General features: G+C 43.3%; 1 protein-coding gene across 18 annotated transcripts in view; it reads right to left on the reverse strand.

Annotated features, from left to right (window-relative positions):
* SOX5 (SRY-box transcription factor 5) overlaps positions 1–27,370 on the reverse strand; it is a 609,841-nt gene that overhangs the window by 256,102 nt on the left and 326,369 nt on the right. Inside the window, exons 1-2 of one of the 18 annotated variants that reach the window (XM_077178085.1) lie at positions 22,637–22,764; positions 11,748–11,813 (exon numbers count right to left, since the gene is read on the reverse strand). The exons of 15 other annotated variants lie outside the window; for them this stretch is intronic. Coding sequence is in view for 1 of the 3 variants with exons in the window: in XM_054631415.2 (XP_054487390.2) it covers positions 22,637–22,674 (38 nt within the window). In the remaining 2 variants the exon portion in view is untranslated. Of the gene's footprint in view, positions 1–11,747; positions 11,814–22,636; positions 22,794–27,370 lie in introns of those variants that run through there. 2 more of the 18 variants (XM_077178077.1, XM_054631415.2) reach the window with 2 other exon arrangements.

Consider the following 27,370-nt stretch of genomic DNA (forward strand, 5'->3'; position numbering starts at 1 on the left):
CAAACTTCACCCTTCCCTCTGCAGTTCTGTGATTTTCTTCTACTGCAAGTCAATGCTTACAATCCAACAGTAAAAAATTGGAAAGATCATTCCAGACTTTGTCTGTGAAAATAAACTCTGGAGAAGACCAAGGGTTCACCATCTCAGGTCCTCATCACACAGGATCAGAGCAGGATTTTTTTTTTTTTTGTTTGCATGTCAAAATTCAATTCAGCCTTGCTGCAAATATTCTGACAGCTGTTCTCCAGAATTGCTGAGTACACACACTAAACAGAGTTCTCAGAATTTTGGGAAATACTGTGGCCAGAGTACACCACCTGACATTCTACTAATTAAGTTTATCATTCCACTGAATAAGTTCCTACTTTAATCCCTTCCATGGACAGTCCCAGCTGACTTTGCTGCTGCAGCAGCCATGGGTGTCACACACCCCTCCCCTTTAATGTGACCAAACACACCTGGCACACCCATTTGAAAAAAACAACCAGGATCCCAAAGAGGAGCACAATAAACTGCCAGTCTGAAACCATCTAATGGTGTATTGTTATGTCATAGTGAAAAGGAAGCAAAGAATTAATAGGAGAGGGAAGATATAGGCAGGTAGTGAAATTATTTAGAAATACAGTATCTGGAAATAGTATCCAGAAAAGGCTGCATGGTTACAAAGCACAGCAGTTTACTTTAGCTTGAAGATGGTCTACAGGTAAAAACACCCTGAACCAGGTAAAAATACCACCTAAACCAGGTGCTTTGCCACTTCCTTGGGCTGTAGGTGTAACACAGCAGCAGCTGAAGCCTTTCACACCTGAGGATGGCAGTTCCAGCAGCACTGCAACACATCTCTCTGGTTTTGCACAAACTGAAATGCAGGCTAGTTCTACAACTGGGCAACCACATCATCTTGAACACGCACACACACACATGCACAGAGTAAAGGAGTTTTGCTCACATTTAAAAGACTGACTGCTCACTGGGTTCATGACTCCTGTCCACTGGCAACAACTCCACAGAGTCCTGATAATTCCAAATGCAGTGGGATTACAGTCAGAAAGATGGAAAAACACAACAGCACCACAGCTGAAAGAAGAACCATCCTTTAAAGATAGTTTTGCTCAGACACTCTCAAATTCAAATAATTTAGGTTTACTGTTGCAGCCCAGGAGCTTTTAAATAATAGATATGAAATTTCCAGTTCAAAGGGCAGGAAGCCTGAAATGGAACAGAACCTTACAGAGAGATGAAACACAAATCTGGCAAAAAAAGAAGGGAATAGACTTGTATTTCTATCAGTGAGATGGTGCCAGGGAATGGGCTGCTGCTCTTACAGGAGCTTGGGCTATAAATACTTCAATCTTGAGTAAAGGAAACCAAGGAATCCATCCAAACTATTCTATCCAAACTATTGAGGTCTGCTTCTGTTCTGGACAGGGGGAATGTCAAATGGCACCACCTCACTGAACAGTTCTGAGCACTGAGAACTGCCTCTCATACCCTGGGTTAAACTTCCAGGACTGAAAATAAAACAAAAAAACCAAACCCACACTCGCAAGTGCCAGTAAAACACAGTTTAGGGAGAGAAAATAAATGCTGTGATGTGATTTACAGGTAATTCTTTCTAGGAGAACTACACCAAGACTCTCAATGTATGTTTAATATTGGAAACAAGATTTGTCATCAGCAAACAATTTAATAATCCAGTTACATGAGCAGTAACAGTTCCTGGGCTGGTAATGAACACTATGATATCAAAGTTGTCATCTCTCAAACAGAATCTTGGTTGATTTTCTGTACATGAGCAGTCTTGATTAATTCAATTGTGCCCTCAGTGTGTTTAGTGCCTGTCTAGGTATGGGAGAAGAGAGTCTTGCAAAGGTCTCTCTGAGGATTGAGTGAGCTTTGAAATTCTAACTTGGGCCACGTTATATGAAATAGAATCCAGCTCACTTGCCAGGAAGTAATAAAAGAGAACTCAGTGAGCCTGCTCATGTGAATACATCTTAGCAGAATCAGGGCCCACTCGAGCCACAAGGGAGGAGAAACTTAAATAAAGCATTTCAGTATAAGCATTCTTTCAGCAGCTCTTAGTCTGTATTAGCAGCTAACATCTGAGGAAAGGAAAGGTTTGCTGCTTGGCAATGGTGTGGTGTTAATGTAACACAATCTGTTAAATGAAAAAGCAAAATTAATTCCAATTTGGTGTCTTCACATTTCACACTCCAGAGACTCTCATGGACCGAATGAAAGACAAGAAGTGGAAAAGAAAATTTAGTGATTTAAAAAAAAATAATTGTCTATTTCTTTGCATTTCACCCAATTAAGTTAAGAGGCAATCTGAGGAGAAAATAAGAAAGGTCTCTAATTTGTATAGGTATTTCTCCCCAGGTGGCCTCAGAAATGTCTGCCCATGTCCATCTCTCACTGCCCACTCCCCCTGTTCCTCCTGTCCTCTCCACAATTCCCATGTTTAGCTTTACTCCATCCTCACAGCAAGCAATGGATTAAGCAGAATTACTCACTGCTATGCCAATTAGGGATGAATTAATTACAATTTTGCCTCCTGTCCCTCGAAGGTTGCAGGCTTGTCCACCAAGCCCAACGTGAAGGCAGTGAAGGAAAGAGCTCAAACACTCCAGAGTCGGCAGAAAACAGCTTTTCCTCCTGTCCTCTCTCTGCCCTGGGGGAAATTGATGTGAGCTCTTCTCTGCAGGCAAAAGCACAGCTGAGCTCCCTGGGACTTCAACTCCCAGGACTGTAAGGGGGCACCAATAATCCTTATTTTTCAGTGCCATTGTGCAAGTTGTTCCCTTAATATTTGCAAAGCACCTTGAGGCCAAAGCACACGGGCCACAACAGAAGCACAAAGTGTCACCATCATCAAAATAAAATGGGGCATGTTCCAGCCAGACTGCTCCCAGTGAAGTCTCCCTGGACCTCCACTCAGGACATTTCTGGTTTCCAGAGTTACATGCACACACTGTCCAAACCAAAAATCTGGAAAGCCACACAAGGCTCTTCTTCCTCAGTAGCCCGTTTTTCCCTTATTTATTTTTTTCTGAAAAAATACTTCACCATACCACCCAGCAGCCACATTCACTTCCAGGCTAATTATACACTGAAGGACAACCAGCATCAGGCTGATGATGGCTTACAGAGTCAAGGGAAGGCCTAGGCAAATAAACAAGATCATTTCTCTTGGTCTCTCACTGTTTTCCACTTGGTGATGAATCTCAAAACCTGTACAGCCATACACCTTAAAAAGACTAAAACAATCTTTGTCTCCCTTTTCTCTCTTTTTTTGCTACCTCTGTATACTTCCAGCAGCACCTTCCCAAGCTATAAATTGCCAACCAAACCTTCCCCTTCACCCTGGTTACAGAACAAAAGGAAGCAACTCTGAGTGACCTACTGCCACCACTTAAAACACCCTAAAAGAATTAAAAATTATCCAACAGCAAGAGCCAAGGGGCCAGTATCATGCCACCCTCCATTTAAAATTCATAAATGGGTCAGAAAGCAGACAGCTGTGCCTCACACAAGCTGACCCATGTAAGCAGTCCTACCCCATCCCTCCTGTGCCAATTCCTTCTTCCATTCCCTTTTCACTGCCCAGCAGGACCATGGATGCTCCAAGGAGCAGCATTCCATAGCCCAGGGCCAGGCTGGATGCAGCCAGACCCACGGGTGCCATCCCTCTCTTTGGAACTTTCAGGTCCCTTCCAACCCAAACCAGTCTGGGATTCTGTGAGCCCAAATGAACCCCAAGAGTTAAAAACTCCTTTTGATTTGAGCAGGATGCCTAACCCTGAAAAGATCTCAGCACTTCCAGCTGCCACTGATTCCAACAGAAACTCCAGGCATTTAATTCTTAGTTTTACAACATAAACTAGTAATGTCTCCTTTTTGATTAATCTGTGGTGATTTTCTAGAGACCCACACCTTGTCAGTCTAACTGCTCTGCTGTGCTGGTCTGCTATGACCTGTGACATTATAAAAGGACATTCCTGTGCAAACAGAACATGAACCCAAATATCACTACTGTCTTCACAGAATAAATGTAATGCTGCACATTTGGTCAAGTCACTTTATAAAGTGGTAAAGGAGAAAAAGTACCCCATGGACTTGATTATAACACATTTAGAGATTTTTTTAAATGTAATTGTACTGAGATTGTGGTTTTTTAACACACCAAAAAGTGCCACTAATTACCAAAAGGAAAATATTTTAGTTCATTTCTCTGCCATGATTTGTTCTAGTCCATTTTTCACATCTATATAGCTTGTATCATTATTGACACAGCCATGTGAGTAATAACATGTATCATGCCCCTTTCTGTACACAGCTCATATACAGAAGAATAGGGTACTTCAGCCAAATGAGTAATTATTAAGGGTATATTTTCAAAAAACAGAAATCAATTGCACATCACAGTCACTGACTGGGGTCATTCATTACATCTCTGCTGTAGATCCTGCTCTGCTTTATAGGAGACATGTCATTACCAAGAGGCAGTAAGAAAATACTGCAGAAGTTTTAGCTCTCTGAATGATAAATATGTTAGTGTTTCACAATGTGCAACAAAAATGATGAAAAAAGTCATACAAAAAAAGGAAGATGGAACAAGTAACAGCGCTGGTTTGCTGGTTCAGTGACATACTGTTCCAATGCAGCTTTTTGGCACCCATTCCTCATACAAACAACACTCCAACTAAACACTGAGGGATTCTGACCTGATTATCTGAACACCCCAAATGCAGATGAAGCAGAGCTTTAGAACTGAATTACTCCTCACACACCTAGCAGGCATATAAAATTCTCAAAGCAGGATAACAAGTAATTTTATACACCTAGGATGTTCAAGTGCCCCGGCCATAATGTGTTGCTTTAATTGTATACCCTTAGTCAACTAAAAAAAAAAAAAAAAAAAAAGACAAAAACCCATAAAAGGTCCAAGCATTCAAAAGAGAAAAAAAAAAACCACAAAAAAAGAAAAAAAAAAATCGAAAATTATTTCAAACCTCTTGGTCAGCATAGCAGTTTAGCCTGCCCAGTTGGAGTGTGTGAAGTGACAGCATTTATCTCCTCTTGTTTACTTTTCTGATTGCCTTACCTCAAGACTAGATATTGAGAGGAATGAGTCTGGGGTCCTTTTGCCTCTATCTACCTACCTGGACATCCTTCAGTGACTACAGTGCAGAACTTGTTAGGTGTTAACCATGTCCCATTCCTTACCCTACAGGAGCAGCAGTTACCTTTTTTATCTTTTAGATAATATGGCCTACATTTTACAGGACAAAATAAAAATATGCCTTCTAATTTGGATTATTAGCCATATGAAAGTGCATCCTGCTACCCACTGAATTAACAAGTAATAGGGACACTAAAAATCCTGAACAACCCCACTCCAAAAGAAGCACAAACAATAACAAAAACACTAAACTATACTCAAATGGCCCAAAATCTATTCTTTAACTGATGTCATGTACACCCATTTCAGTGTTTCACAATTGCTTCTTCATTCCCCAGACATGAAATCATTCCAAGGGGACTCCAAGCTATGCTGTATTTTCCACGTTTCACTTCAATAAAATATTACAAATACGTTACCATGCAGTTGGGATTTTTTTCTGCAATCATCATAACAAAGCAATGTTTTCATAATTCCACCACAAACCACATCTATTACCTCACACAAGGGCACAATGTTTTGGCCATGCAGTGCAAATAGTAGGAACAAGCTCACCATCATCTTCCAAAATAGTTCTTTGAACACATGTCCAAAAAACAGTAGCGACAAAAGCTCTGCCCCTTCATTCCTTCCCTCCACCCCACGCTGGATGGGGAGAAAGCAGTGAAACCAGCACAGAAACAAGCACTGCCCTCTGCCACCTCTGTGCTAGGAACAGGCTCTGATCACAGCCATCCACAGCTAAATCACTCTGCAGTCAACAGGAAACTTTCCTAAACCTGGAGAAACTGCATCCATCATTTCACCTGGGCACTCCAGAATGAGGTTTAAGAAAAGCAGACTGTTTAATCTTCCTGTCTCTCACATGGCTTAACCAAGTCATGGTGAGGGCTGGGGAAACACCTAAAATATACCAGAAACGTAAGCAGTGCCCCGTTTTAACGTGAAAATGACACTGAAAATTACAGCAGAAAAAATTGAAGATGAAGTAAAAATTCTTTTGCTCGTGGTCTGATGCTTTTAGCAAGTCCAAACCCTACAGAACTTCAAAGGAATCAAAGTCACTCAAAGCCTAACAGAGCTGGCCTTTATTTATGTGTTCAATCTACTATATTCCTTCCCAGACTTTACCCAAAATGGTTTTCAAGCAACTTACTGTTAATAAGGATTAAACCTACTTAACTGAAGTATTTCCAGAGATCACATCACTATCAGGCCTGATTAACAGGTCTTGAAGTCTACAGCAGCGAGGCTGCACTCCTCACTTATTCTAAATATGACTATATATTTGTATTCTGGATTCCTTCTCAGTGAGAACCAGTGCATGCAAAATAAATTCCACAATCCCACATCTCGTATACAAAGGGCATCACACATATCCTGCGACTTAAGCTATTCTCCTGAAATTATCTTAGTCTCACACAATCACACTTCAAATACCCCATATGTCCACTTTGGTTATCCCTCCTTTGAAAAGCTAATAAATGTAATACTGAGATGCAACTGCATTTCATCTAGGAACAATTCTCTGCAGTACTTTGTGCCAGGAAAAGCATCAATAGGCACGGCTAACAACACTTCCACTTTATTTTCCTCTCGTCTAATGGGCCCAATCCAACACCCATGGAAGTCAATGAGAGGCTCACCATTGTCTGCAGTGGGAGCTGGACAGAGCCCCACGGTGGCACATGAATGTGAGGTTTGTGCAGGCAGGCCGGGTGACAAGCACAGCCTCTGTTCATTCACACCACCACCCTGCAAAGGGAGAGGAAGAACAAACTTCCCGGGATGTTCCCACTACCCAGAGCTGCCCCAGAGCCAGCAATGAAAGCTCTGGAGGTGGAAGCAAGCACTGCTCTCTGGACTCACTCAGCCCTTGTTCTCCTTTCTAAAGCTGAAAACTGGACTGACACAGGCACCTGGTAACATCGAACATTTGTATCTGCTACTCTCCCCAGGTGTTTCTAAAATTAAAAATCACAATACAAGAGCCACCCTTGGTGCCACACAGAGCCTCCTATCCCCCCTCGCTGTTTGCATCTCAAAGGAAAAACAGGTAATCTGCACAATAGTTCTCAGTTACGATGCACTTGTCTTGCTTTACTGAACTCTACCTGATACAGGGTTTAAAAACAGCAAACAATTTATTTCAGGCCCTCACTTGGATGTTTCACATAGACAAAAATAAGGAGAGGGAAAAATGAGCTCTCGTTTTTCCCTAAAATACCCAGGGAAGGGGTGTATTTCCAAAGAGACTGCATGAGCCAAACAACTAAAAACACTCACAACTGCCCCAAAATTCCAAAAGGACTCCCAAGTGCTTTGTATGGCTGGCTCACACGCAATGTTTTCCCAAGCAATTTTTTATTTCTTTATGAAAATCGTGTACTCTTCCTACACACATGCTCATGCCTTCCTCCTGCTTGTGGTGTTAAACATAACACCAGGATCTCTGGAAGTACAGATGTTGTGTTGTGGGAGATGAGAAACCCTGCTCGCTCCTGGTGAGCTACAGGAAGAAAGCCCTCTGGGAAAGGCTCAGCTAGCAGGCACAAAACAGGGCACACAACCATGCATGGCTGGCACATGGTCACCTCGTGCATGGGGCACTGATTGTGTGGGGACACGTAGGGACACCAGGTGACCCAAAAGCTGATTGGGTAAAAAGATGTGTGAACAGCAACACTGCAGTGCCAGGCAGCCAGTGAATGCTTACTTTGGGTTAAGTCTGGAAGATAAAAAGGCTTGGTTTGTTGCAATAAACAATATTCTTCAAATAATGAGGTCTGTGTGCCTTTGTTCCCCATTGCTGTATTATGCAGCCTTTTAAAACCAGGAGACAACTTTCTTCTGGAGACTTTCAAACCTGTACCTGTCTGGGGCTTCCTGGAAGGCACAGGATGCACACAATGCTCCAAGGGATTCCCAAAGTCCTGCACTGCCACGTGCCTGACCCCCAAACCCAAGGGATTCCCAATTCCTACACTTCCACCTGCCTGATCCCAAACCCAAGGGACTCTCAATTCCTGCACTGCCACCTGCCTGACCCCCAAACCCAAGGGATTCCCAATTCCTGCACTGCCACCTGCCTGATCCCAAACCCAAGGGATTCCCAGTTCCTGCACTGCCACGTGCCTGAGCTCACCTTCCCTTACTGGCTGGAGTTACACCATCCAACACTGGCAGGCTGCCATGCCATTGCCATCTGGCACGTGCATGTTGCAAACCCCACTTTATTTGGGATTATGGAAAAGACAGACCACAAGGAGGGTTGAGGTCCACCCATTAAACCTGGTCATTTGCACCCAGGTTTAATGCAGATGCAGCTGTAACCTGATGGTAACACCAAATTCACTGAAAATCACCAGAGCATCCTCTGAAAACCATCCTCTCTCCATCTCAAGCTTTCCATAGGTCAGAGAGCTAAATTTTAGTGGGAAGGGTGATGGAATGCATCAGTTTGCTTAAAAGCAACACAAAGAGACCAGAAAGAGGCAACCAGAATTTCAGTGCTGCAAAAGAAAGAAGAAATGAAAAAGAGAAAAAAAAAAAAAAGAAGGGAGAGGGCAAGATATTTGCTCATCTTGTATTTAGAGCATAGGGGAAACTTAACCTTAACAGTGTAAATCAAATTAAACATTTCAGGGGTCTGGCTTTAAAAGCTGCCATTTTAATAAAAAGGGAGACAATTGGGAGGTTGTTTAAAAACTGTAGCTGCATTCTCCTACCCTCTGCCTCCTCCTTCTCCCAACCCTTCCTCCCACACCACCAACTGCCATCTCTAATTTACCTTGCCATGCAGTCACTCCAGAAATCCCTCCCAACCACAGAGGACTGGAGGAATCTACAGAAAATAAACTGTCAATAAATACGACTATACTACCTAAAGGGAGGAGGGAAAGCAACGAAAATTACCAAACTGTTGACATTGGTCAAGAAAACTTTCCCCTCTAAAATTTCAAAGAGCACGAAGGCTGAGCAGCAAAGGTCTCATTATGAATTCACTCAAAACTGGTTTTTTTTTTACAGAGCTCCTTCTCCCCATCCCTGAATACAGGAGCCCATTCTTGTGCAATCATCAGTGCCCAACAGGCTTCTGTTTCCCACTCCTGAAGAAACCCATTTTATGGCACACAACATGAAGAGCTCTTCATCAATCAGATGGGTAAACAGCTCCAGTGGAGCTGCTTCGTGGTGACACCATGGTGGCAGAACTGGCTTTCTTTCTATCTGGATCATCACTGAAAGGGCCCCAGAGCTTCCTTAAACTTAACAGGTTTATTGTTTTAATCCCCACCTGGGAGAATAAAAGCATTCCTCCTAAAAACAGAAAGCAAGTGTGACTGCAAGTGGGGAGAATGTGACAGGGAAGCAGCTGAGGAGGAGAAAGGACGGGTATAATACAGAGAGAGGGCTGCAAGTCTATCTTCTTGCTGGGATTCAAAACATTAATACTGTTAAGGCTTATTTCACACACAATTTTTAAAAGAGTCAGATTTTTGCTGTCCACAGATCACAATTCAACTAAAACTATGCAGAGGCTTTTAAGTTCCCAATATTATCATAATTTCATCCATAGAAATCCAACTTTATCTGTCTTTCAGTACCTTGGACCTTCTCCACAAAAAGGCCAATAAAATGTAATGGTTTAAAGCAGCACTGTCTTGAGACCATGTAACATACAGAAAATGAAATTTTTATTAAAATGAGAACATAAATATCAATCAGTCCTTTTATTCATCCTCCTGACGTCTTGGAAGCAAACAATCCAGCCCTACCTATAGACCAGCAGTACATTTACTGAGGAAAGCACCCAGAAAATGATGAACTGACATAATCTGCTCTCCACACACAGCAGCAAGGACCCCTCAGCCTGTCCAAAGGCGTCACCAATGCAGGACTGATGTGACATGGCACTAAAGGATGGCCAAACACAGAGGCTTGGGCACACATAGGAGCTTGCATTTTTGCCATCTTTTCCCAAACATGCACCAAAGGGAAAATACTATCAAGCCCATTCAAAGAAGGACTTTCAAGGAAGAAAAGGAAAGGAGAAACTGTTTTGCCCTGCATATTTTATGGTCTCTTTATTGCTAACAAAGAGTGAAAGTTCCACAGATTATTTCTTTTTCTCTTATGGTGGATTTTCCTCTGCTTAACTTAAGGGTAAAAGATGAACTGGTCAGAGTACTGAATTCCCACATACCCAAATTTCCTGACTTTCAAAATTTATTTTATATAGCTATACATTTCATAAATAGGGTTTTACCAAAAGTTTTAGTCAGTCTTATTAATTCTCAACCTTTAAACAGACAAACTGGATCAAAATTATTGTATTATACTCCTGTAATTTATGGTATCAACTGTACTTTCCACCACTGCACCACTAAAGGAAGCCCGTGGTCCTGATTTAGAGCTGTAAATTCCGATCAAATGGGAAAGTGTTAAATTCAGAAGAGCTTTTGGTCCATTAACTTCCATGCTGATTTGACACGCTCTGCAGTGCTTGGGCAACAGACTCTGCCACACAACGTATTCCTGAGCAAACAGTGCTTTGTGTCATAAACCATCTGGGGTGTCAGCTCCAAGGGCCACTCATCCAGCCTCCTCTGATACGCTTGGAAATGCTGAGGTGCAGAACACAAACTTTCCCTCACTACAAAATATCTTTTGCAAGGATAAGGTGGATGCTGCCATCAGAGGAACAACGGCAGACGCAAAATTTTGGTTAAAAGGGTGTTGTTTGCATTATTGCACCGAAGAAAACCACTGGACAAACAAGCTTTCTAAAACACTGGGATTTTCCTAAGGTGCCAGTGAAAGTGATACCCTTCATAATCTGGACAGCGCTCCCTTTCATATCAGAGCCTATAGTTGCAAAGCTAAGTGCCAAGCAGATGGTTGAAATCTGTTTTGTATAAGGAGTGTGTGCGCACACGCATTTTTTTCAGATGGAGTTCTTTGTATTCATATTCAGGCCTAGGTTCCAGCCATCAAAACACTGGCACTGAAGCAATCATTAGCTGCACTTTAGACAACTGGCAACTGAGGTATTCACAGTTCTCCACAAAATGTTCAGCTAATACCTCCCAGATGTATAACCAAGGCAAAAGATCATCTTCTTAAATTGGTATCAGTGCTTTGGATGGCCTTTCAACAGACTGCACATGTATGTAAAAATCTATTGTATTTATCTCCTTTTTCAAATAATTCTCTGTTATGCTCTAAGTGCTTATAGCAGCTTTTAAAAATACAGCCTTCCACATCAAATTCTACCCAAATACAACAGCAGAAACTCCATTCATCTTGTTTTCATCTTTCTAAGAAACATCTAGCAGGAAATACTGTTGGTAATTTTAAGACAAAGACTTTGTCTTTCTTATCTGATAACCATTTAGCTTATTTAAAAAGTAAACGTCAGATAGGCTCAGCTGCTCCAGAGGAGTCAGTTCCAGACAAGATGAACCTGTTCCTGCTACCCTGGACAACTCATGCACCTCACCTCAGTCAATTTCTAAGTGGGTTGCTTATTACCACAAACAGCAAAACCAGAAATGCTTACCAGCATGGGGCTCTGCTGTCTGCCTGGGCTTCTCATGGAATCAGTGAACAGGTGACAATAATTTGCCTGGTGACAAATTAACAGAGGTCACACTTTGGAAAACTGGGGTTATCAAACAAATGTATATTTGGAAGAAGGCATTTTTGTGCAGCAGTCTCTCTATAGGCCTTGCTGGCCACAACTGGGAATTAGTACCTTAGGAAACACACAGTTTCAAAACAAAGATTGATTTTCTGTGCAGTGCCAAGTCCACTAAGGGCCAGATGTTAGCTCTGGCATAATTCAGGTAAATTTTCATCATGGCCATTCAGATCATTCTGATCTGCCAGGCATATCTGTTGTTTAGGAGAAAAAGATAGTTAACCTGTTGTCAAAGCACAGCAACAGGGAACTCCCAGAATCCCCAATTTGCTGAAGCCTGCAGAAATCCCTCCTGATGCTTCAGAAACTCTGGTGACACTGCAACCCATGGATGTTTGCTGCAGGTTAAGGAAAGTCAGGATTCTGCTCAGTGATCTCCTCACGAGTCACATGTTCATGGCATCCTGGAGGACTGGGGTGAAGAACACCAGCCTTTTTCATGGAGTTCAGCAGGATGTTAATTAATTAATTAGGCCTGCGTTTTTAGGACCTGACACTGAACTCCAGTGCTACTGAGCCCAAACACTCAGAATGAATGGGCACTTTTTTAAAGGATGCCTGGACTGGCCCTATCACAAAACAGGGCTTTGTGAACACACTGCTGAAAAACTACAACTGAAGCACCATGGAACTGGCCTGATCATAATCCATTATCTTGAAAGTAATGTCACTCTTAAAAAGCTCATCAAAGAGAATAACTTAACAGCTTAGTCATGATATTCAAAGGCAGCAGAGATCAAATCCACCCAGGCCTACCTCGGTTTATACCCATTTTCTCAACAGTGTGTGGGAAAGGATGCAGCACACAGCCTAGATGTAAAGCTACCTGCAGACCTCAGCACTTCAGCTCTACTCTTACAGAGTGTGCACTTGGAAAGAAGGAAAAAAACCCACCAAAACAGATCAGAAGAACTTTTAACGTGAACAAGAAAATAATTCCTCCCTTTTAATAACCCTGTATCGCTTCCTTCATTTCAGATGTCATTTAAAAAGCGGATAGTCAAGCGTTTGGGGAAGAATCACCGTGCATTTTGTGTTCTGCAGCAGGGTTTTTTGCTTTTAGGCTGGTTTGCTCACTGTGGCTGCCTACATTGCCACTTCCAGAGGAGTCTGTTCCTCACATCAATACTCTCCACGTGAACAATTTTTCCCTGCTCACCTCATGCCTGGTCCTTAGGTTCTAAAACCTATGATAGCTCTGGTACATACAGCTGAAGATGTAAACTGTTCCTCAGGACAAAAGTTTACCTGTTTGCAGCACACACAGCTTCCCAAATTACTGCTTAAACACAGCAGGTACTGCTGCCCAACTCCAGCTATTCAAACTTGCCTCCAGGTAAGGAGCTGCTTTAGAAGCAACTCAGATAACTGGAGGGTCTACAAACAGTGTTCCCTCCCAGCCCTCGATGATATAACTGTGGCTGCAAACATTCCTTTAATTTATTTTATTAATTATACTCCACAGTCCCTATTTTACATACTTAAGCGATTTGAATACTATAGTTCATCTTGCTAGAATGAGACCTTTAGAAATTATAATTGGACAGAGAGAAGTCTGTAATTTGCAGTTCTTAGGATCTCAAGAAGGGAAAAGGAGGGTGTCTCGAGGTTAAAAAACAGAACTACCAGTCAGCATTGCTACTTTTTAAACTCACACATGCAGAAGATTTTGTGACAGAATTCCTCAGTTTACTCATCTATAGGTTGAGGCTAATCTCGCTTCTCAATCTAAAAGGCACAGAAATCTTCATGATTTGTATATCAATGCTTACCAAATGCTCTGAATTCCTAATCAAAAGACTTTACAGGAAGAACAAATCTATTATTAATAATATCAGTACTTCTAACAGTAAAGCAACTTCTCCATACGTGCGTCAGGAAAAAAAAAAAAAAAACAGAAAGAGAATACCCATACACATATATAGCTCAATTTATAAATTGTTAAGCATGGCTTCAGGACTGAAATCTCATTCATGAACCATGCTAGGGATCTCTTACCTACTCCCTGTTTCTGAATTTTCCCCATACAAAGACACATTTATATTACTCTAAGCTCTAAGCACAAAGGCTGCTCTGTGGAATGGAAAGAAACCTTCTTTTTTTGTGTTTGTACAGTGACAAGCATAATGGGGTCCTGATTCAGGATGCTTGCACTCTACAAAAACACACTAAATCAATGACACCAATACACATGAAGATTATCTATAAAAGAGATGCATGGCACACTGCAGAGGGGCACAGCATTTTCCCTATAATTTGCCTGGCATTTCATGCAAACACCTAATGTGCATTCCCGAGTAACACAATTCATTTCAGACTTTAGGCAAGAACAGAAAAAGTGAGAACTTACAAAACATAAGCAAAGGAGGAGAGCCTTCCACTGAGAAATTCTGCCAAATTCTAATCTCAGTTGTAAAACCAGAATCAGCCCGATGTTCATGGGGTTTTGACAAAGATGAGAACCAGTAGCCTTCTTTAAAACACACCATAAATTTCTACTTCAGTGTCCAAAACCCAGGAGCAAAAAATAAATCAAAGCCTGAACCTGAAGAGAGAAATGTATTTTCCGTGTCCCTGTTATATTCAAATTCAAAAGCCTAGATATTTTTAACAGACATGGAAAAAAAGAACTATTTGGCTTTACTCAGCAACTGCAGAAGGAAACTGTACCAAAAGAATAATGTTGCATGTTCTGTTTTCAGTTGATTTCATTTAGCCTTTCAGTTCTATTTCAGTTATGTTTCATTTAGCCTATTTTTTTTTAAATAATCATCATGTTTTGGTGATTCACATTTCACACCATCCCAGGAACAAGTCATGTAAATACAACACAGCAAAATGACCCAGTTTGTTAATAGACATGCAAAACGGGTAAGAACATCCTTCCCTCCGCCCTTTCCAACCATCACCTTCCCACACATCTCATGTCTATCCAAAAAAGCCTCTGCCCTGGTGAGGCCATGGTATCAAAATTTAGGGATAAAACCCAATGAACTGAAACCTCACTAATTCTTGGGAGAAGATGTTTTCAGTCTTGTTTTACAAAGTGAATGCAATGAGGACGCTAAGGGAATTATCTGGAAGCAGAAGAGTTCTCTGCAGTCTGACACAGCACTCAGAACCACAGATCCCTCCCAGCACAAAGCTCTGCTCAAGGGCTTTAGTCCTAACCCAGGCAGGCCACCCCTAAAGGTCAGAGGACATCACATTTTTTCTGCCCTTCATTATGCATTCTCTCTCTTAAATCAAGGAATACTTCCAAATTTATAAAAATGGCGTGCAGAGATGCACTTGGGTCTTTCAGACTGTGATGAGTTTTACTTCATCCCACCCTGCTGCAATGTAGTCCCTTCATGGCCCCAGCAGACTCTCCAAACCACGGAGGGCAAACACAAATCTGCGTGGATGGGCGCACACGCCCCCGACATTCCGGGAGGCTCGCCGCTTTAAACCGCAAAAAATATCGGGTGAAATATTTCCATGTAACTACCGTGAAAAAACGCAATAAAAGCTTTAAAAATTGTTTAGAACCATTAATGTTTTCTTTAGTTTTGGTCTTCTTTGCTGGCAATGGTGATTAAGTCCAGCTTGCTGTCAGATACGTTAACTTTGGCCATGCCCAACCTCTGAGATGAATCAATGGAACTTGGGTCAGTATTTCCATTCCCAAATTCCTAAAACAATTAAGCCCAGCACCAAAGAAACCAAGAGGATGAGAAACCGTATGGGTTTCTCTTTACATGAACTACATTCCAAGGGCTTTTTCCTCTAGAGCTACAAAGGTCCATGAAGAACACTAGAAGAACACTAGATGTAGACAATGCTCTTAAATACAAAAATAGCACGTACTTCTCCCACAAATTCCTTGCCACTAAAAAGAATTCTGAGTATTCACACAAGAAAATTAAATATCAATTCACTCTGCTTATATTTTTGCCCCCAAATGTAACAAAATGACAGAAACAAATGAGTAATGATAAAACTATAATAAAATCACAAATAAAATTAGCACTAAGGCAACATTTTATGGTATGTTTAGGTCTAATAGCAGTCAGACACCCACACCCTAGGAAGAAAAACACAACCCAAAAAACTGAAGACAGTCCTTATGAACTTGAGAAAACACAAAAGCAGAACTGCATGGCAAAACAAAATAAAATTATTATAGATCTCAAGAAGCATATGCCAAAATGAATTTCAATACTTAGTCTTTAAAAAATTGGAAGTATAAAAAGGAAATCTGGAATACTAAACATAAATTTAAAATACTAAACATAAATTTAAAAAACAGCAAAATATAAATGCAATTTGAGTCTTCAGAAATATTACCTGATTAATCCCACAGTACTTTTAAAGAAACAAGGTCAATATAATTTCAAACTTCCAAAGCAAGCCACAAGCTTTTCCTCATTTTCACTTTGCCTCTGAGTCCCACAAGTCAAAAATAATATCATCATGTTAGAATTTTTTTTTCTTTAAACGAGGTGACAAAAAGACAAGTTCAATAGAAGCGCCAAGCCCGATCAAAACCAGGACATTGGAAAATGTTTGCCAATTTCTTTCAAAACAAACAGCTCCCCCAATACCATGGAAAGCACCTGAACGTCATATCAATATCTGATAGTTCTAGCAAACTGAATTCAATGTTTCCTTCTTAGTCTGTTTAAAACAATTGAATAATTAAATTTTGCACCTATCCTAAAAAAAGACAGGCAGCTTCTCTGAATTACTCCTGTACACCTCACAGTTTCCATCCACTTCTCACATTCTTTTCAAGTCCCATGGCTCCTGCAAGCAGCGCTGGCTCGCTAAAACTCTTCCAGAACCTCGTCTGAATTTGCTGTCTCCCAAGAACCACCGTGCACGGAACTCCACGCTGTCCCAAGGACACGTGGGCTCAGGAACAGCTTTTGGGGACTCCTGCCTTCCCAGCTGACACAGAAGGGGTGACCAGGACTGGGTATGGGGGTGACGAGCAGCGTCTCCAGCGGAGGCTACGGCGCCTTGGGCTCACTGCAGCACCCCAGGACCAGCCTGGCCAAGGCCACTGGAGCAAGGCAGCCCCTCTGGAGGGTGTGGGAGAGCTGAGGCAACACCATCACCCTCGTCTCGGGGCGTGGGTGAGGACTTGGTGGTGGTGGTGGTGTTTTGACAACGGGGCCGTGGGAGGAGATGGGAACGGGACAAACGCCATCGGTAAATCCCCGCACCTGCCGGCCCTCGCCCGCTGGCCAGAGCCACCCAAAGCTCCAGACAAAAACAGCCCAAAGTTCCAGAAGTTCTGGTTTGGGTAAGTCAGTAATGTGACGAGATTTGCTTACTTTGCAGCCTCGTGGGTTTTCACATACTTGTGTACAACATAATTTTACCTTTTGTAGGAAGGAGACTTCACAAGTTTTCCGTATTTCATAAAAATCCATAGAAACTTTAAGAGGGAAATACTCTTTGCTTTTAAGGATGCTACTTGTTAAACAACAAACTCCTTGCCATCATCAGAGAGGCACTACAGCTATCGATTAATTGCTGTGAGCACTTCTTTTCTCTTGACTACAGTAGCAGAATTCACAGGCATTGAATATTTCCAGTCTGGTAAAGCACAACGACATTTTTCCCCTTCCACTCCAGAGTTAATTATGCTATAAACCAGGCCCAAGCAAGAAATTAACAAAATAAAATAAAACAGAAAGTCAAGAGGACGTCTGACTGACTTCTGCAACAGTTGTGAAGGCACAGGTATCTGACACAAACATAAAGTTACCCTATATTTCAAGTCTAGTATGAACAGCATGCAAAGAAACTGTAACTGTACCTTGGGAAGAGAAACTCTTTTTCCTCTATAAATATTGTTTAAAGTGTATTTTATACACCTACAGATATATCACACTGCACAGACACATATTCCTATCCTATCAGGCAGCTTCACATTTAAGTAACTCAAGCAGATACTCTGTGCCTCCTAAATGATAAAGCCATAAATGCTTGTTAAAGCTCCCCGAGAGGCAGTAAATATTTTGTAAACTAGTTATATATTTAAGATCTCTGGACAGAAAGAGAAGGAAAAACAATTCCTCGCCCATGTAAAGGTACCAATCAAACACACTACGCACATAAACACCGCAAGATGCTTGGTGGGAGACTGTGTATGTGTTTGTGTGTGTTTTAATTAACTCCTTGAATGCATATGATGAGCCAGCCACCCAGAATTAGTAATGCCAAACTCCCAATTTGATTCAAATGCAATGAATACAACAGTCGAATTGTGCAGGCTGGTGTGTCACTCATCAGCTCTCTCATTTGGGCTTTTGCCTTCCAAGATTAGTTCACAATTTCAGCAACTGGTAAATTATTGAGATGTTCATTAAAATCTGTAATCTGTAACAGTCAACTTCTTCCTAGCAAAGCATAAGCACAACAAATTAAATTAGTGCATGCAGGACATTAATGAATAGTCTGCAAACGCATTAATTCCTTCAGAATTATCTCAGGGAAATAAAACTGTTCATTTTTGTCACTGTGAAAAACTAGTATCTGCAACTTTACACTGGCACTCTATCTATTCTTCAAATCCCACATCCCTAGAACCATGAACTTGAGCAATCAAGTCCTTTTCCCAAAATGTCTCAATGAAGTTAAAAGATATTCAGCTCGATAGTAATCTTTGAAATGAAAGAATCTACTTCTACAGGTAGATTTTAGGAGAGTGGGGCAGTGTTCTGAGCAAGCCGAGCAACGGAAAGGTGTTATTCTTTCCCCAAAATTCTCAGCAAATGCAGCAGAAAAAAGCTTTTAGGGTAACTTTAGCTAAGAAAAGCACTTAGGAATACGCAAAGTTTCCTTTTAAGAAAATGACTTCTCCATTTGACAGTGTTGGTACAACCCCAAAATAAATTCAGTGGGAGTCTGAAATGACTCGTGCAGTGCAGCAGTAAAGCAGCTAAGTATATTTTTTTCCTCCCAGCAGAGGCTTGCTTTACATCCCTGAGCCTTTCCCTTCTCCAAGCTATTCAGTGGAACGGGGAACGCTCCGAGAGCACGCCACTGGTGACTGCCAACATTGAACTTGTTCCACTGTCCCCATCTCCACTGCTCCCATCCACGCCTTTTGTCTTTTTCAGCTCTGCCTTTTTCCCCTACAGAGGCTCCAACCCACCCGTCCTTCTTCCGCAAGCACTGCATGCCACTTTACCTTCCACTGGCATGCTGAAAATAAAGAGCAAAAAAAGGGAAGGAAATAATGAAGAAGAGAAAGGATGTCACTCTGTCTGGGTGCCTAGCACAGCCTCTCTCTCAGCCTACAGAGAAATGTAAATATGCAGTCATTAACTTGGGTTTAAGAACATTCCGTACACTAGGGATATTGTTAAGCAGTCACTTTATCTATTTTTCATTAATCAGATTTTATTAAGACATTAAAACTTTACGTTGGGCATTTCTGAGTTTTTATCATTCTGCAAATTTCCCAGCTGTCCGCGATAGTTCCGGCTGCATTGTCTCTACCTTGTCCTCAGTGAAGTAAACTTTCTATTGTGGCCAGACTTGTTCTATTTAAGTATAATGACCCAACTAAAAAAAAAAAAAGGAAAAAAAAGAAAAAAAAGAGAGAAAGAGAAAAATCAAGCAACAAAAGACTTATTCTTTTCAAGACCTTTAGAGCTAATGCAGGGTGCCACAGGCGCTCACACAGCACACCCCAGAAGTTCCCCTTTCCCTGTGAAACACACAGAGTGCATCCCAGCTATAATATCTCCCCACAATGTTGCTGCAAACATCATCCCCCTCACCGTACGCATTCTGATGCTCCTCTCAATCAGGCAGCTGAACAACCACAAACAGAAATAAAGGCATGCAAGGAACTTCTCAGGGAAGGACGAAAATCCTCACAATTTTGACACGGTAATGAATTATACATGTTAATTCACAAAACCTACTGCAATTTACCAGTGGTGCTGAATGAATTAATGAGTGTTTATTTGTCTGATACCGAGGATCATTTTCATTCCAAGTGCGTGCCGTAAATTCCCCCTGCTGATGGCCACAGACACAGAAGAGAAGCCCCCTGAATTCAGCTCTCCTCAGCTGGGGTGGCTGAAAGTTTCCCAAGTGTTTGCAGCTCACTGAGACACACAGAAACCTCACGGGAAAGACAACGGGGAGAGAGGAGCAACCTCCTGAGAGACACACGGGTGCTCTGAGATCTGAGCTGCAAACAACTCTGCCTGACAAACCTTTAACTCCTTGTCATTTGCTGCTCGAGTTTAAAAACGAGCAGTGGGAGACGGGTCATAGTAACAGAACTGAAGTGGGACACGCTGCTACGACAAGCTGGACGCCAAGCGACTGCAGAAATGGGCTCCAAGAACTGTGCTGACTGAGAATCCAAGGGAAGAACATCTAGAAAGCAATGATCTGGGCATCGTGCACACACACACACAGAACTCTGCAGGCGTTTGTGGGTCCGAGATCCCTGTGCAGGAGGAAGTGTGTCCTCGTGGCTGCTCCCTGACAAACACACTCGTATGACATGGACAGTGCCTGGGTCTGTGTGTGTGTGTGACTGTAGTCAAACACACACAATGTAAACAAATGGTAATGATTAACAAAAACACTGGTCTCTATCCCCCAATTTCAACTGCAGAGGGAAAATTGTTTAAAAAAAAAAAATTCAAAAAGATTGCACGTCCTGAGGTTCATTTTTATTGCTTCCCATTTCTTCTGCTTGCTATTATCCGCATGGCAAAAGGAGAGCAGCGTATTGATTATTTAACTAGAATGTTTACAAGAGCAAAGCTGGGATCTCTGAAAATGAAACGTATGCCTGGGGCAAAAAAAAAAAAGAAAAAAAAGAAGGGAGTAGAGAAGCTCATTCTAAGGATGATGGTTGCCCCAAATGACTTGTTTATATATAAAATTTATATAAATATCTATATTTATAACACAGAGAGACTTCAGCTAAAAAAACAGTCCCCCAGCAGGAAAATGAAAGGACTTCTTTCTGCTTCAGAGAGTTTACAAGCATTGTGTGCATCACGAAGTTCAAAGAATGATCAAAATCGCTCGCTTATAAATTTCTATGTGTAAACTTAGTGAGGCACATGAAATACGTGAATCTATCAATTGCATGAAAAAGACAAATACATGAGCATGATGCCAGACCAAATCTGACATCAGAAACAGTAACAGTTTCCTCAGGTAGTTGAACTAAGTTAATGCAGTGCACGTGAACAAAACCAATTCTGTCCTATTATTGTAATGCTAACAAACCGAAGGAAAACGCCAAGTATTCCAAGTCTGGAAAATTAATTGCATTAAAGACAACCTTGGAGTAGAGCAACCTAGCCAATTTCACTTTCTAGTAAGGAAGCGGTCTAGTTTCAGAACAAGGATTGAAAGTGTTAAAATAGTTCTTTCCTGCGTTTCCAAATTTTAATTTTCTCCGATCTTTTAATTCAAGTGTTCTTTCCTGTCCTTCCTTTGCATGCGTGTTCCTCAGCCCACTTAAAATGTTTTTATCTTGCCTTCTTTTCTATGCCTTTACTATCAAATTCAGTAGGTTTGAACGATGAACAGCTTGACTTAGCATATTTTTAACCAGCTGGTCTAGCACCTAGCTTGTATTGCATAGTCAGATACAACCAAATGTTTATACAGGAGGTAGCTTTCACGAAGATGAGAAAAACCTCAGTAACGCGCATCCTGGCATTCTTTCATTTACTGCTTGGAAATGAAAGTTTGGGTTGTTTACTGCAGCCGCACAACGGGCTATTAATAACCTCTCAAGAAGAAGCCGGAGGGGAGGGATGCGGGACCATCAACGCACGGACGTACGAGAGCCTGAGAAAACGCTTTCCAAACATCTCGGGAGAACCAGACCGTATGAAATGAGGACCGAGCTCTCGGAGGTCACAAGCCGCCACCAGTGACAGCAAAAACTCGATTCCAAGCAGGGAAGGCTCCTGTTTCGGGCAGGGGGAGTCGGGCACATCTACGTCACACCCGAAGCCCGCTCGTCATCCCCAGACCCGGCTCCTGACACTCCGCGAGAGAAGCGACGGCCAAAACTTGGAGGCAAGAGTTTCACTTTTTCCCTTCGGTTTGTTTTTTCCTTCCCCCCTCTCTCCTCAGGCAGAAAGATGTTCTCCTTACGGAGGGCTGGGATGTTAACTCGCCTAAAAATAATAGCTCCTGCTAGATCAACAAAAGGTCATGTGCTCGGCACAGCGCCTTCCCAAGTTTGACGGGAGCCTGGGGCTGGAAGTTGGAGGATGCCCGGGAGCCTGGCCGCCACCGGGCATCCTCGGAGCGCTCTGCCGGGCTCGGCGGGCAGCAGGGCTGGAATAGCCGAGGGTGTGCGGCGGCAGGGCACGGCAGCTCCGCGGCCCCGAACAAAGCTGAGCGCCGCCCGGGGCCGGGGCTCGGCGGCGGCCGCCACCCCGGGCACTGACACGGCACCGGGGCACCGGGGCAGCGCGGGGGGACGCGGAGGAGGGAGCACAATCCTCTCCCTCCTGCCCGGCCTCCTGCCCGAGTTGCGCGCCCGGCCCCGCGTGTCCGTGTGTCTGTCTGCCCGCTGCCCATCCGCGCACACGCGCGCCGGCAGGCATGCTCGGATGAATTAAAAAATAATAATAGAAATAATAGTGCAATAACAAACAAAGCACGAAACAGAACGGGAGGAAAAAAAAAATAAAAAAGGGGATGAGACACCCCCACACGCATACACACACCCCCGCCCCAGCAACTCGACTCACCTTTCAAACTCCTGAGGTAAATCAGGGTCAGTTAGCATGCTGGAAAAGCACAATTTCCCTTTGTCACAGCAGCCACCTATGGTCGCCTCCAACTGAACCTGTCAAGTGAGTCCAAACCTTCTAAACCGATTGATTTTCTCTCTCTCTCGCTCGCTCTCTCCCTCCCTCCCTCTCCCTCCCTCCCTCCCGGCTCGCTCGCTCTGAGCGAGGACTCCTTGACCAGTCTCTTAAAGGGGCAGCGCGCTCGCAGCGCTCCGCGCCGCTCCCCCCGCCGCGACCTCCGGGGGCCTGTCCTTCCCTTTCACTCCCGCTCGCCCGCCGCCGCCAAACGGGAAAAGTCAACTCCTTCAATGTCCTAAAAAAACGCGGAGGGGTGGAGGGGATAAAGGGGGGGGGGGGGGGGGGTGGCGGGGGGAGGAGGGGGGAAAAAAAAAAACAAAAAGCAGTCCGACAATCCACCTAAACCGGCGAACCAGGAGCAAATCCCCTGCGCTGAGGAAGATCAGTGGAGAAAGAAGATAAAACAAGAGCAGACTGATTAAATGGGAACAGTTATCAACTCCCCTATTTCAACTCCGAGAGAAGAGATTAAACACATAAAAATGTTACCAAAGGCATTTGTGCTCCGAAGAATTTTCTTTCCTTTCCCCCCACCCTTCCCGGTCTCTTGCTTGCTCTCTCCCTCTTTCTCTCTCTCTTTGGGTAGGGGAAAGAAAAAAAAAAAAAAATCACCCGCACAACAATCAGGCATTGTTCTGAGGGAAGAAAAGCAACTTTGACAGATTGAAATATAGCAGAGGCCCCTTCAAGGAAACCTGTAAACAACTTGTCACTCACTCTGTCGGTCTCACTGTTAGCTCTTGCTTTCCACAAAGTGCTGCGAACCGTCCTGGCAACAAACCCAAAGTTTCCTCAGCTCCAAACTCCATCAAACAGCCCTGTTGTGTGCAAGGGAAAAGGTAGCCACATGCCAAAACAGCGGGCGCGCACACGAACGCACACACACCGATGTTCAAACAACAACAAAAATAAACTTTCCGTTCATCTGCTGGGGCTTTTCTCGTTTAATCACACCCCCTTTTATTCCCCCAACTCTCCAGGCGAGCAGTAAAGCCCCTGGGTCGCGCTCCCTGCCATTCCCCTGCCCAGACAATCGCTGATAACAAGGTGGACGAGGCGCGGAGCCCCTGGGCTGCCTGGCGGAGCGCAGCCTCCGCCGCACTCCAGTTATCCCGATGGAAATCTGCCGGGCCAGCAAGGCAGGCAGGGATGGGGATCGGGCCCCGGAGCCCCCGGCAGCCCCCGCATCCCGGCCGGGCACGGCGCATCCCTGCGCGCTGGGCGGGCACGGCGCTCCCGGGGAGCGGGGCAGCGAACGGGGAAACTCCCGAGGGTTGTTCCCCTGTTTGTGTGGCTGCCCTGCCCGCACAACGCCGCAACAGCCGGCCCGGCCCGGCCCCGGCCTGGCACTCAACTCCCCGCAAGGGCCGGGAGGGGAAAGGAAAGAAAAAAATAGAGGAAAAAATTGGGCGCCCTGTTCTTTCGCACACACGTGCGCGCACACCCACGCAGGAGCACGTATCTATACCCCATTCTTTCCAGTTCCCCTGCCCTCATTCTTTTCTCTCTTTCCCCCCTCCCGCCGCTTTCATCTGCAGCTGGACAACATTAAGGGCCTTACAAACCCACGTGGTTTTGACCCCACAGCAGTTTGATTAGGTCCATTGCCACCCCTCTCATCCCTGCCTCCCAGTGGCACGGAGACTGCAAGTTTACTTTTTGAAATATACACACATATTTTGCACGGCGCATCCATAAAACTTTCAACATTTTCATGCCCGCTGGCTTAAGAAAAACGCCAAAATAGAAAAGCTGATTATTTTTAATATCCAACAGCTCCACTGTTTAATTTGCTGCTCGGTGCACATGTTAGAAAGCAGCAGGCTCATGCGGAGGCCGGCCAGCCCAGCGCTGGTATAAAGGCGTTGCCAGCTGGGAGCCGGGGCTGCTCCTTTAATCACCAGGAGCAATCCCACTCCCAAGTCGTGCTCATCAGCATCCATCGGGAGCGCCCGGCCCGGCCCCGGCACGCAACTTTGCCCAGGCACAAAGGAGATGAGCAGAGGCACCTCCAGCCTGCCTTCCCCACCAGCACAACCTGCCAGCTCCTGGCATCACCGAGACCTCCTGGCTCCCCCCCTTCAGCAGCCCCCAGCAAATAATATTTTCCACAGAGGTCCATTCGTGTGAGCCTGACAAACCTGTTCATGTCTACACAGATTTTTTTAATTTCTTTTTTAGTGGCTATCCCTTTTAGGACAGCCACGGAGTAGACTTTGAAAAGGCAGCAGATGATTAAAAAGAACAATTCCAAATTCTTTCTCTTTCATCTGAGGGTCTCAAACCATGTTAAGTATCACATTACTCCTCTGCAGGTAATAAATATAATTAGGGCCGATTCCAAAACTTTATTTGTATTGAAAAGTATCTCACTCTGCAGGGGCTCCATTCAAATCAGCAAATCTCTGTGTGGAGTAGGAGGCTACTTAGTAAGAGAATTTGGCCTCAAATAAGGAAACTGAGATGCAGGCAGGCTTAGTAGCTTGCCCAAGTTGACACAGTTAGCCAACTCCAGCAAAAGGATGAAAAACAAAGACCCCACATGCCTCACAGTCAACAACAGCCCTTATGCTGCTGAAACAGACATATACATTTTTTAATATATATGTGTATTTGAGCTTTTTTCCCCGCAGATTTTTTTACTTTTACTGCTTTGTTTAAAACATGCTTCATTTCTGTATTCCCACTCTGTAGGGCCCCTCTTCTTGGTGTTTCATTTTCCCCTTGATGCACCACTGCCCATCCATAAATGCTGCTCCTTCTGTCCCAGCCCTTGCTTTGCTTCCCCTGCTTCTATTGCCTCCCCTCACACCTGGCCCTGGGAGGGGTTCACAGAGTGAAGCTACACAGAAGCCACATCTGGAAGAAAATGAGGACCACCTTTTATTAAAAGAAGGATAAATCTCAAGCATTTGGGTAGAACCATACTCTGCATCTTAGCTCCATTCAGCTCTAACCTCACATCCTTCTACCAGCTCCTCTCCACAACTGCCCTTCTCCCACCATGTCCTTCGTCTGTTCTGTATTTACCCCTTTCCCATATCATTTCCCACCTGAGCTGTTGCAGGACAAGGATCACACACCTCCCCAAGCTGGTATTATTCCCAGCACACTGGGGCTCCTGGTTTGCTGGCTCTCAGCTAAGATGATTATAAACCAAAGCGGCCACCATCAGCATCAGGAGTTAGAGAAGGAGACATGGGCTAGACAAGGAAGAAGTAGAAAGAACCAGGAGGAAACAAGAAAAATAAAAGTATGGGAGAGAAAACTAAGATAACTGAGCAAAAGGGACAGCTGAGAAAGGGACAGGAAACGGAAGTAGGAAAGGAAATAGAGATCTCTCCCCTGAATGCTTCTGACATGAACTCTTTTTTTACTTAACCTAGTTTACAATTACTCCTAGCCCAATAAATTTTGTGCTCAGGTACCTTCTTCCCCATTACCTTCATTTCATGTTTTCTGCAGCTACTGAGCTCCCACTCCCAGATAACTGGGGGGAAACAGAGTGGTGTCCAAAGAGGAGAAAAAAAACCAGCTTACTGTTGCTGTTGTAGTAATTCTGTATTATGGTATCCTTGTCCTATACTGGATTATATGGATAATATATATATTACTGCAATATAGACAGTTAAGTATAGACTTTCTGATGAAATTACTTTCTCATAAGAAGTTCAACTGCAATTGCAAGATGGAGAAAAGGCAAGTTAAGTGGTTTGAGGGAATCTCGAAACCCTTCTGAAAATCATTTCATATTGACTTTTAGCTTGCTTTTTTAGAAATTGCCAGGACATGTCACAGAGTGTGCTCGCACATCAGAGAGTGGAAAAACTGAGAAATTTGGATAAATAACCACAAAGAAAGAAGAAAATGTACATAACATGCAACTGCATCTCCAGTTTTTAACATAAGAAATTTTATCTTGTTCTGAAACTTTTGACTACAAATAGGAAGCTCTGCTGGCCCTTTTTACTGAGTGGGTGGTAGTTACAAAACCCACGTGCAACCTCCAGCATCCACATTTAATGCTCACAGTTCTTTCTTCTCAAACTGAGATTTCAGACAAGTTCAGATGTCTTTAACTGATGACAAAAATGAAAACCCTCTTACTACTCCCCTAGCAATTCAGTGAATCTGCATTTCTCTTGCTTTGCTTCCTTTAAGGGGTACCCAAACAAAAAAGGCCCAGTAAAAGAGGACAATTTGGGTTGAGCTAAAAAAAAAAAAAAAGCTCTGATTTTCATTTGGATGAGGGGACACGACTGAAATCATAAACTCCTATAAGAATTTTTGTGCTTAACTGATTTTTTTTTTTTGCTATTGTGGTTCTCCAATTCAAGAAGTGAACCAAAAAATCAATTATCCACCCAGCTCAAGTTAGAAATCCTGTAACTCTGGAATACTGCACAGGCAGAATCCTCAAGTCTTTACACAAGCATACTGGAAGAAGGAAAACCTTAAAGGAAACATTTTTTTTTTCAAATCCTTAAATTATATCACTTCTGTCTAGTGCCTTTGGCATATACTGCAATACTGTAAGCAAAGGAGGATCTGAGGGGGGGAAAGAAGAGCTTTTTGGGTTTTGTTATTTCCACTGTAGGTTTTAATAACAGAGAC

The sequence above is a fragment of the Agelaius phoeniceus genome, chromosome 5, assembly GCF_051311805.1.
Source record: "Agelaius phoeniceus isolate bAgePho1 chromosome 5, bAgePho1.hap1, whole genome shotgun sequence".
Classification (NCBI taxonomy): Eukaryota; Metazoa; Chordata; class Aves; order Passeriformes; family Icteridae; genus Agelaius; species Agelaius phoeniceus.